Source organism: Peromyscus californicus, unplaced genomic scaffold (genome assembly GCF_007827085.1).
Source record: "Peromyscus californicus insignis strain IS unplaced genomic scaffold, ASM782708v3 Scaffold_17__1_contigs__length_78620276, whole genome shotgun sequence".
NCBI lineage: Eukaryota > Metazoa > Chordata > Mammalia > Rodentia > Cricetidae > Peromyscus > Peromyscus californicus.
In genome coordinates, this window is record NW_026294469.1 from 21,435,079 (window position 1) to 21,447,567 (window position 12,489).

At 37.9% G+C, this 12,489-nt stretch overlaps 1 protein-coding gene across 5 annotated transcripts in view; it reads left to right on the forward strand.

Annotated features, from left to right (window-relative positions):
• The window catches only part of Wdr33 (WD repeat domain 33), a 113,037-nt gene that overhangs the window by 33,123 nt on the left and 67,425 nt on the right, over positions 1 to 12,489 (forward strand). For all 5 annotated transcript variants that reach the window (XM_052741763.1, XM_052741762.1, XM_052741764.1 and 2 more), the window contains 4 exons: positions 187 to 291; positions 5,278 to 5,373; positions 5,550 to 5,701; positions 7,354 to 7,451. In XM_052741763.1, the coding sequence (XP_052597723.1) occupies positions 187 to 291; positions 5,278 to 5,373; positions 5,550 to 5,701; positions 7,354 to 7,451 (451 nt within the window). The remainder of the gene's footprint in view (positions 1 to 186; positions 292 to 5,277; positions 5,374 to 5,549; positions 5,702 to 7,353; positions 7,452 to 12,489) is intronic.

Sequence of the window (12,489 nt, forward strand, 5' to 3'; positions counted from 1 at the left end):
TTAATAGGTGTTTAACTTTTTATCTTAGTTTTCTTTTAATGTAGAATACTTTTAATCTCCTAAAAGCTTTGGAAAGTTGTCCTGAAGTTTTCTTAATCGTTATCTTGCTATGTACTTTGTTTCTTCTCTGTGTGTTATCAGGTGTTACAAAAACCCAATGTTCTTTTTTCTTTTCCTTTTTAATAGCTGGTCCCACCTATAGGAATGTTGAATAATCCCATGAATGCAGTTACAACAAAATTTGTTAGGACATCAACAAACAAAGTAAAATGCCCAGTATTTGTTGTGAGGGTAAGTATTCTGTTATGTATTTTTTTTTTTAATTAATTCTTAGTTTTACAAATTTATTTGACAAGATTGGGCAAGGTAGCACATGCCTTTAATCCTAGAAGCAGGAGGATCTCTGAGTTCAAGGTCAGCCTGGTCTACATAGTTTCAGGATAACCAGGACTACATAGATAGACTGACTCTAAAAACAAACAAAAAAGTATTTGACAAAACAAAAATTAAATACTATATTAAATGTATACTTAAGATAATAATTGGTTTGCTAATAACAGTTTTACTTTGGATTGTACTATTTTATCCATTTTGTCCACTGATGGTAGGATAATGTGCTTTGAATTGTTTTTCATCATGTTGAAGAATTATGTAATATGTAGTATATTCATACTGCGGCAGGTCTCAGGATAGCCCTTGAATAAAAATGGCTTTGTTGCTGTTGGAAAAACAGCATCCTAAGGTGAATTAAAAGCTGTCAGGTGTTGATAGCTGAAAGCCTATGATACATCATACTTAACAGCTATGTGAAGGTGCCCAGTAGTTTCTTTGGAATTACAAAATACAATTTTATAATCAGGAATATATTCACATTGCTCGATATTTTGAAGGGATTTTGCAGTTTAAAAAAAAGTTATTTTCCATATTGACCAGACAGACATTCAGTTCATAGTCCTACAAATGGTATTGTAATCATTTTTTTAAAATTTCATTTCCTTTCTCCTTCCATCCTTTTTAGTTTTTATTATTTTTTTTAGAATTTTTCAGTTTTTTGTTTGCTCTGTTTTTTGTTTTCTGAGATAGCATTTCTTTGTGTAGCCCTGGCTATCTTGGATCTCCCTCTGTAGAACAAGTTGGACTCTAACTCAGAGATCCTCCTGCCTCTGCCTCCCGAGTGTTGGGGTTAAAAGTGTGCACCACTACCACCTGGCTTGATTTCTTTTTAAATGTGTATACATGCACGTCTATGTGCATGTTAGTAGAAGTGCCTCTGGAGGCTAGAAGAGGGTATCCCGGTCCTTTGGAGCTGGAGTTCCATGTTGGGAGCTGCCTTATGTGGATGCTGGCCACTGAACCCAGGCCTCTGTAAGATCAGTATCTTCTCTTAACTGTTGAGCCATCTCTCAAGCTCCCTTGCTCCCTTGTGTAGTTGTTTATTTTTATTCTTTACTCCTTGGGGGCCCACCACCCAGCTCCCAAATAAACATGTGGAAACTTATACTTACTTATGAATGCCTGGTCTTAGCTTGGCTTGTTTCTAACCAGCTTTCCTTAACTTAAAGTGCCCCGTCTATCTTTTGCCTCTGGGCTTTTACCTTTCTCTATTCTATATTCCTTTCTCTGTTTCTTCTTACTCTGTGCTAGTTGTGTGGCTGGGTGGCTGGTCCCCAGTGTCCTCCTCTCCTATTGTCTTGCTCCTCTCACTTTTCTTTTGTTCTCTCTGCATGCCAGCCCCACCTCTCTTTCTCCTGCCCAGCTATTGGCCGTTCAGCTCTTTATTAGACTAATCAGGTGTTTTAGACAGGCAAAGTAACATAGCTTCCCAGAGTTAAACAACTGCAACATGAAAGAATGCAACTCATCTTTGCATCATTAAACAAATATTCCGCAGCATAAACGAATGTAGCACATCTTCAAATAATATTCCACAGCACCCTTGTTTATTTTATTTTATTTTTAAACTTAATTATTGTATGTATATATAGGGGGGGCTCTCCCCTGTGATGTATATGTGGAGGTTAGGTCACCTATGGAGTTGTGTCTTTTTTAACCTTTATGTGGGTTTTAGGAGTTGAACTCAGGTTGTCAGGATTCTCTGGAGCTGGAGTTAAAGGGTGGTTGTGAGCTATCTGATGTTGGTGTTGGGAAGCAAACTCTGGTCCTCTGGAAGAGCTGCACACACTTTGAACTGCTGAGTCATTTTCCAGTCCTTTATTATCCTTTTATGATACAGGAAACCTTTTTGAAATGAAGTCTGCACATTCTGTATTTTTATTTTTATTTTCTCTCCTTATTACTAGGGATAGAGCCTAGGGCCTTGCATATGCTCTGAATTACATCCTTAGCCCCCCCACCCCTTAAGAAAAAAACAAAACAATAAACCTCATGCTGGTCTTGAACTCATCTTGTATTGTAGCCCAGGCTGCCCTAGAACTCTTGGTCTCCCTTCACCTTCTCCATGTGGTGGATAAGTTTTCTTCTTTGGAGATCAAGGTATGAGATTTTGGGAGAAATTTGTGCTTATTAGAGACAGTCTGTTGAAAATTACTAAGAAATGCTTTATTTACAGTTTGGTTTACTATAGAATTGATGGGGTTGGGACCATAGCAGATAAAAAAATCTAGGAAGATAGGAGTACTTTATTCAGAATCATCAAAACGATGTTTATTGATAAGGCAATACAGAGCTAAGTGGTCACACATATTTGTGTCATTTTCCAAATAAACTTCATTTTATGTATTTTATCATGTTTCTTTAGGCACACCTGTTTTTGCAATATTGGTTTTTACATAGGATAATAAAATTGTACTGACCTTCTATGTATTTATATTCTTTATGGAAAATGAGTGAAACTGAACAAAAGGAAAATGAATTATATACACACACAGACACTTGCACTGTTTGTTTATTTTGTGGCAGAGTCTTATTGTATAGCCGTGGCTGGCTTGTAACTCATTGTGTAGACCAGACTGGCCTCAAGTTCACGGAGATCCTCCTGCCTCTCCCTCCATAGTACTGGAATTATAGTGTTATCATGCTTGGCAAAAATAAATTACTTTATTTATTTATTTATTTATTTTGAGACAGGGTTTTCTCTGTGGAGCTCTGGCTGTCCTGGAACTCACCCACTCACTTTGTAGAGCAGGCTGGTATCGAACTCAGAGATCTGCCTTCCTCTGCCTTCTGAGTTCTGAGATAAAAGATGTATGCCACCATGCCTGGTATATATTATATTTTAATGGTGATTAGCAAGTATGTCACAGATTCACTTCAGCATACAGACTGTGGCATTAAAATAGTTATGTAGTGCTTTTTGTTCTAATGTATTAAGACTTTTTTTTTTTCCTTATGTCTTCCTGTATTGAGATAGACTCTTGGTATTGAACCCTGACAGGCCTGGTGTTCACTATATAGCCCAGGGTAGCCTTGAACTCTCAGCATCTTCTGATATCATCAACCTCCTGAGTGCTGGGTTTCCTAACGTAGATCATTATTACTGGCAGCATGGACTCTTGTTTTACTTTTTTTTTTTTTTTTTTTTTTTTAAGATTTATTTATTACATATACAGCATGTATCCCTGCAGGCCAGAAGAGGGCACCAGATCTCATTACAGATGGTTGTGAGCCACCATGTGGTTGCTGGGAATTGAACTCAGGACCTCTGGAAGAGCAGTCAGTGCTCTTAACCTCTGAGCCATCTCTCCAGCCCCTTGTTTTACTTTTTAAAAAATAATACAGCCTGAGGCTTGGCCTTGAATTTAGAAGAGCATAAAATAACTCTTGTGTGTGTGGTCCTGGAGATTGAACTCAGGGCTTATGCATGCTAGGCAAGTGTTCTACTGCTGAGCTAGAACTCCATAATGTGGGTTTTTCCTTTTTCCTTTTTCCTTTTTTTTGGGGGGGGGGGGCAGAATCACACTATGTAGCTCTGGCTGGCCTGGAACTCCCAGAGATCTGCCTGCCTCTACCTCCAGGCTTTTCTTTTGGTAGTGTCTCACAGAGGCCAGGACATTGAGAATTTACTATGTATCAAAGGATGACCTTGAATAATATTTATAAAATTATAAAATAAATATAAAAATAAAATTACAAAAATAATAATAATATTATTATTATTTTATATGCTTTGGTATTTTGCCTGAATGTATGTCTGTGTGAGGGTGTTGGATCTGCTGGAACTAGAGTTACAGACACTTGTGAGCTGCCATGTGGGTGCTGGGAATTGAACCTGGGTCCTCTGCAAGAGCAGACCCTGCTCTTAACCGATTAGCCATCTCTCCAGCCCCGACCTTGAACTTTTCTTTCTCTCTCTCTCTCTCTCTGAACTCTCTCTCTCTCTCTCTCTCTCTCTCTCTCTCTCTCTCTCTCTCTCTCTCTCTCTCTCTTTATTTTTTGAGATGGTTTCTCTGGAACTCACTCTGTAGCCCAGGCTGGCCTCGAACTCACAGAGATCCGCCTGCCTCTGCCTCCCAAGTGCTAGGATTAAAGGTGTGTGCCACCACCGCCCGGCGATTATTTTCTATATATGTGCCACACAGTCCAACAGCAATCCCGAAAGATTCCTTATTTTTCATTCAGTCATTTGAACTTTTCTGGTGACTGCCCACCTTATTTATATTCGTCTCCTGTGTAGCCTAGATAAGAGTGAAATCTGCCGGGCGGTGGTGGCACACGCCTTTAATCCCAGCACTTGGGAGGCAGAGGCAGGCGGATCTCTGTGAGTTTGAGGCCAGCCTGGTCTACAAAGTGAGTTCCAGGAAAGGCGCAAAACTACAGAGAAACCCTGTCTCGAAAAACCAAAAAAAAAAAAAAAAAAAAAAAAAAAAGAGTGAAATCTTTACATATTATGATTTGACTTGCTTTTTAAGTACATAGGGTACTATACATTCCTTTTTAAACTTAGCTAATGAGCCAGAGTATTAGTGCTTCCCTTCACTGTGCCAGGCAAGTTCTCTTCTGACAGTATACTTGCTTATAAAGGTACATCAACTATAAAACAGTGTTGTCTACTTTATTTGGATGAGCTAATATTTTATGAATAAAGGTTCTGGGGACTGGAGAGATACTCATCAATTAAGAACACCTGCTACTCTTCCAGAGGACTTGAGTTCAGTTCCCCACACCCACATTCTGCAGCTGACAACTGCTTGTAACTCTCGCTCAACTCACGCATGCACCAAAACAAGCAAACAGAAATGCCTTTGAAAGTATTTCTTAAATTAATGAAGCTGCAAGACTGGTGCTTATATGTGACCTGTCTTCCTTTTCTTCCTGCAGTGGACCCCAGAAGGAAGACGCTTGGTCACTGGAGCTTCTAGTGGAGAGTTCACCTTATGGAATGGGCTGACTTTCAACTTCGAAACCATATTGCAGGTAACAGTAACCACCAGATGGTAGCTCATCTAAGAACTTGAGGGTACAGTCAAGTTCATTGGCATTGTAAAACTTAACAATTGAATAGTTTACTGCTCTAAGTTAATATAGGTTCCTTTCAGCCCAGCCATATATTCTCTTAAAGAAAAACTAAAAAATGTTTTCTGTTTTCACAGGCTCATGATAGCCCTGTGAGGGCCATGACTTGGTCACATAATGACATGTGGATGTTGACAGCAGATCATGGAGGATATGTGAAATATTGGCAATCCAACATGAACAACGTCAAGATGTTCCAGGCACATAAGGAGGCGATTAGAGAGGCCAGGTTTATACACAATATACCATTTTCTGTAGTCCCTATTGTCATGGTTAAATTACTCTCTAAGTGTATTCTGGTTGCAGAGATGCATGGGCTCTCTCAGATTCTGGGAAACTTTCTGCACCTTATGAACACAATATATCTCTTTGTTTTCACACATTCACCATTTTGCTGGCACCGTTCTGAAGTAGTTTTGTCCTGGTATCAGCCTTTGCAATATGTTAGAGATGTATTGTCTGACACATTTTGCACTGGTTTTCTCTTTTCATTTATGGTTAATAATGTGTATACGTTACTCCTTTTTATTATCTACTGTGTAAGACAAGAATATTCCAAATAAAGAATTCAGTCTTTAATTATACAACTGAATAAAATCTAAAGCCTACAGAAATCACCTTCAGAATCCACACAAAAGTCAAGGAAAAAAAAGAGGCTTAAGTGAAGACCTGGTTGGCTTGGTTCTGCCACGACTTCAAAAAGAAAGTATAGGACTAAAAACCTCACAGATAACTCTCTGGACGTGGCAAACATTAACGGATTAATGAATGGGTTCTTCATGCTTTGCAGCTGTAAACAGACCTTTGTCAAAGAAGACTCTAGGACTTTTCTTCTGATTCACTGTTGATAACAAGACTTATGCAAATGTATGAGTGGAGTTAAAACATTTTCAGTGAGTTGTATGTTTTTACATAACAGTGAGAAATGTATAGTAAAACCGGGGGAAAGAGTTTCAAAAAGAAGCCTGAAGAAGTGCTGCAGCCTCAGAATAAAGCTAAGCAGCATTCTTTTAAGGTTGTGCCATCTTCATGTGGGAAGAGGTTGACTTTAGAAACACCATTTCTACTTTCAGAATCCACAGAACTTGTTGCATATACATGTTTCTGCTTTATAGACCTGGCCTCAGTGTCGTGCTCATAATATTTTTTTCATTGTTAGTCATTCAGAAGTTCAAGGGACTTCATACAGTTCATTGAAAATCTTGATGGTTTTTCACAGCCAGGAAGAAAACTGGCTCCCTCTTGTGTAGCAGTCATTGGCTTTAAAAAGAAATCTGATGTATATTTTAAGTTTTCCTCCAAAGGTACAACATTCATGGGATTGCTTTACACCTGGAAAAAGGCATACAGTTTTCATAGGCCTTTTAAATAAGTGAGAGACCTAATATATGAAGATCTTGAGCAGTCAGTCTTACTAGCCTGCTTAAAAGTGTTTTAGCCTATCATTTTTGAAGTTTAAATGTCTGAGGCAGAAACTGATGCTCATGTTTTGAGCAGTATTCCTCTGTGGCTTAAATGACTATGTGCAGAAATATTGGTAAGAGTAGAACACATTTAGTTTCACTGTTAAGGCAGCTCCCCATGTTTTGTTGACACAGGAAATACACTACAAGGAGCACAGGTAATGAAAGGACTAGTAATGCACTGAGGAGTTCTCTGAATATTGATGGAAATGGAAAAGAAAAAACCCTATTCTTTTGAAGTCTTTTGATGAGATGCATATGTTAGCTGACTACATTCTTCTTTAAGGGCTTCTTCACTGGATACTTCCTTCTCCTGTTTATAATGCAGCACAGTGTTTTTATTTTTCCCTGTCTGAGAAGCATGGATGATCTGTTAAATGCTGACCTCTTTCCCCTGCTGTGTGTCTTCATGTAACAGTTTCTCACCCACGGATAATAAATTTGCTACATGCTCTGATGACGGCACTGTTAGAATCTGGGATTTTCTTCGTTGCCATGAGGAAAGAATTCTCCGAGGTATGTGTACAAACAGTACTGATTGAAATATTTAAATAGGGAAGGCATTTGTGGTTAAATCATCACAATACACAATATTGGCTTGTATTTCCATTAAAGTATTTTTTTTTTATACATTCACCATCTCTGCCAAAAAAACACGGCTGTTCTCTAGTTTGCATTCATTTTGTAAATTTTCACTAATAATAATTTCACTATCTTTGAATTCTTTCAGCTGTAAAGTAAATATGAGCTCTCCCTTTCCCTATCACTTCTTTATCTTTGTGTATCCCTTAGGGAAGTACTCTTTCCTGACATAGACATTTCAAAATAATAGACAGCCCACATATTCATGACAGCTCTTGCACAGGTAACACATTACCCGCTAAAATAGAGGTGTTAGTAGCTGTATTTATTTGCCCCCTTTTTGAGAAAGGTTCTCCTTGGGAAGCTTAAGCTGGCCTGGAACTTGCTGTATAGCCTACGCTAGCCTGGAACTTACAGTCCTTAGTCCTTGTCTCAGACTCCCAATTCTGGGGGTGCAGTTGTGCTTCATTGCAGCTGGCTTACTTGGAATTTGTAGGTTATTTCACTTTGTATAGTGGGACTATATATGAATTCTAAGGTAGTAGAGTTTGGGAATTAGCTGTGTTTTTTTTTTTATATATATATTCTTAGTGCAGACATCATAATAAAACCATTTGTACTTCTAAGTACTTGGTTTATTATTCACTAAGAATGTACTATTCTTTTTTTTTTTAAATTTATTTATTTATTGTTCATTGTTGTTTGGCTGTGTAAGGGTGTAGGTCCCCTGGAACTGTAGTTACAGTCGTGAGCTGTTATGTGGGTGCTGGGAATTGAACCCGGGTCCTCTGGAAGAGCAGTCAGTGGTCTTAACCATTAGGCCATCTCTCCAGCCCAGAATGTAGTATTTTCAAGTGTTTAGTTTAAACCTCTACTAGTTTACAAACTGCCTTTTTTACTCCATGCCCTTGATTCCTGAATGCCTCAGAAGTAACATTATGTGAAAGGGAAATTCAGGGTGGAGAATGGGTACCAGAGATAACATTTGTCAAGACATTATGATTCAGAGGTTTCCCTTCATGTTAAAGAGTCAGCAGTTAGTTGTCTTGGTGGAATTGTAAATTTCTTAAAGCTGGTAAGATACTTTACCATGCCAGATGTGGTTGTGCACACCCTTTAATCCTAGGAGAGGCAGGCAAATCTCTCTGAGTTCCATGTTAGTCTAGTCTACATATAGAGTTCCAGACCAGCCAGCTCTATATAGTGAAACCCTGTCTCAGAATAAAGCAAACAAAACTAAACTTGAAAAATTTTAAAAACACATATTTTAAGCTAATATCATTGAATGTATTTTCACATTGGCTTGGATCCATGTACAGTTATGCATCACCATAGCTAGTATAGGGATCTTGTTGGTGCCTGTTAAATTGAGGGGCATATACACTGTGAAGGTCATGATACCATGCAATTTAAGAATGAGGTAGAGTCTTTGAGAGCTTAGTCTAAATTACTATATGGAAGAGTACCACGACTCAGAAGATTTAAGTGACATGTTAAAAAAAATAATAGGTCCAGTGCCATAACTTGAATCTTAACCACTTGACTTTTATCCTGGTAGTATACTTAGGTTGGATCTTTCCTCACTGTTCTTAGAAATATTAGATGTTAAACAGACATAGGTCAATGTTTTCTAGGCTTTGAAAAATCCTTAGGAATAAAGGGATTACAATGATAAACTTTACAATCTTCTGAAATATAATAACAGAATTCTCATATAAAACTGCTCAATAATTTGTATTGAAACAAAATCTTTTCTAACTTAACATTTTTTTTTCACCTTCCATACCAATGAAGAGCTCTGAAAACGGCTCTAAGTATGCCCAGCAGTGTCTCTGAAATTCGTGTTATAAGTAGCAGTTGATATTTTTAGGTTTGAGTTAAGGTGAGCTTTTTTATTTTTAATTTGAGTCAGGTGAATTTAGATAAAATGGAAGCTGTTAAATAGGCAACACATACTCAAGTATATTAATATCATGTATATTAATTAAGTGAGAGTTTTATTCTCTACATGAGGACTGTCCATTTTAGGCTTTATATGGGTGTTTCAAATATACACAAAATATGCTGGATGCCCGTGTACTTTTAGGATTTATGTTTTTCCTTGTACATATGTATGTCATTTTCTTCCTTGTAAAAACACTTTTACTGATTAATAATTCAATGAGTATATGAGACAAATGTGAATGTAGTCAACTAAATCAGTTAAATAGCCCAAACAGTTGTGAGAGCAAGTCTCACATAATCCATGAGATTTTAGATTCCAGGTACCGTTTTCTGTCAATCCATTCTCTAAATTCTGGGACACTAAGAGCGTTTCTGTTCTACTTGATGGTGGAGACAGATTTACAGTCATCACTGGCAGGATGCAAAATTGTTCAACAGCAATTAGAAGGAAGGACCTGAGGGTAGCTTCTCATGGAAAACATGGGATCCCAAAGTCAAACTTGGGGGTTGGGGATTTAGCTCAGTGGTAGAGTGCTTGCCTAGCAAGCACAAGGCCCTGGGTTCGATCTTCAGCTCAAACAAACAAACAAACAAACACACCAAAGTCAAACTGGGACTGGATGAATGTTCGTTCTGTCTTCTAAAATGTCAGTTGCCCTGTGTTAAGGGCAGTAGTCATAGTCCACACATACCTATCTGACAGGCAAGCAAGGCACACTTCTTTCTCTTGTGGTATGTGTCAGGCACTCACTTTGAGAGGTTAGGTATTTAGAAAATCAAGAAAGCGCTGTTAAAGGGAGGTGATGATCATATAGTCTGAGGCTTTATCACATACTTAACCTGTTCTCCATCATCCATAAAAATCAGACTTTTACTCAGAGTTTTAGTGATACGGTATTTGTTACCTCATGTTTCCCTTTACCTATATCAGGTCCAATTTTTAGCTCATTCTTCCATTATGTTGGTAATCTACTTTTCTATAACTTGCTCTTCTGTTTGGGACATCAAGGGGAAAAAAAGCAAAAACATTTAGTGCATGTCTATAATCTCAACACTTGAGAGAGGTAGAGCACAGCCTGGGCTATGTAAGACACTTTCCAAAACAATAAAAAAAACCTCTATAATCTCTCCTGTCTGACAGCCAATTAAATATTTAAAGTAACAGTCATGTCTTTTTTTCCTCCAAATTTTTCAGCTTTAAGCACACAGTATTCTTCAGAAGCCACAATAACATTTCAGTATAGAATTTACAGTTGCCTTTTTTAGTGTCATTTATGATATTGTTCTTAACTCTTCATGTAAAATGAGTTATACAAGAGAAACATAATATTTAAAATGGACATAGAACAATTGTTGGGAGGTTTGCTGTACAAAGGATTGGTTGATTCATAAACTCATGAAATTGAGTATAGCATAGAATTGGGAACATCTTTTTAATGTCCCTTATATACTGAAGTTTATACACATTTTTCCTTTTTCTCTAGTTAAAAAGTGCTTAAAGTTTTGTAGGCAAGATATTTTCACAAGCTTTTATCATCTTAAAAGCAGAGACCAGTGAATAAACTTAATACTTGTTAGAAATACTTTTATTGACACAGAAGAGGGAAGAAGACCTGCGACCCTGTGTCTAAAAGCAAAACAAACTTCTTACTGCCAAGTTGAAAACATGTAATTATTAAGCCACCGCCACCTGGCCTACATGTAATCATTAAGAATGCAAAAATAAATTTTAACGAGAAGCATTATACTTCAAAAGAGAATCTACTCCAGAAATCCACTGCACTTGAAGTTTTGTATTTCCTTCTTGATTTTAGCAATAATAGCTGGTACACTGATCAGGCCCAGTGTAAGTACTTAATGTAGTATCATCAGCAACACTTTGGAATAAGAATTGATTATTCTCCACTTTACAAATGAATGACATGGTGACTAAAAAGTTAAATAAACCTGCCAAAGATCATACATACAGTGTAAGAAGTAGGGCTAGGATCTGAAGGCAAGTGTGTGACTTGAGTTTATTCTACTCACAGCAGGGCACATGCTAGGCAAGTAACCCAGCCACTGAGCTATGTCATCAAACCTTTTAGATTTTAAAAGATGGTCGTCAGAGATTGTGTACCTGGGCTATGGCGATAGAATTACAAAGTAAAGACTTTGGTAGGGGAGGAGGGGAAGAGTGGGCAGAGGGAACTCCAGTTTATTTTAATACTTGTCTTAAAAAGTGTCCATATAGGTTACAGTTTTTTTTATGTACCACATATTGAACCATAAAAACATTAAATCACACTGAATTGTTGAAACTTCAAATGGGTTACAAGGTATCTGCTAGGTTATACAAATGTACAGGAAGGGGTACCCTGCGATAGTTCAAGAGGAAACGCCTTGGTTGGGAATGAATCTGTTGGTATGTGCTTGCTTAGTATGCACTGAGTCGCGGGATCATTCCCCAGTATCACCTAAAACTGAGTATGATAGTGCATGCCTCTGGTCTTAGCAGTGGGGAGGTGGAGGGAGTACGATCAGAAATTCAAGGTCATCCTTTGCTACATAGCATTTGAGACCAGTCTGGGCAAAGTGTGACTCTAAAAGCAAAACCAAACTTAACCTGTTTTACTAAATTTTATTTTGCTTTGCTTTAAGAAAGGGTCTTACTCTGCAGTCCAGGCTGGTCTTGAATTCACTATGTAGCATATGTTGTCCTAGAACTCATGGTGTTCTTCTGGAGTCACTCTAGCCTCTTCAAATGAACCCACACATTCACCACACAGCTTAAGAAAATGAACAGCATTCATACTTTTTTTTTTCCTTTTTGTTTTTTTCGAGACAGAGTTTCTTTGTGTAGCCCTGGCTGCCCTGGAACTAGCTCTGTTGACCAGGCTGGTCTTGAACTCATGGAGATCTGCCTGCCTCTGCTTCCTGGGTGCTGGGATTAATGGTGTGCCACCACCACCTGGCAGCATTCATGATCAGATTCAGTAGTTTTTCTTCATAGCTTTCAACTGTGATTTTTACCAAATAAACTAAAGCC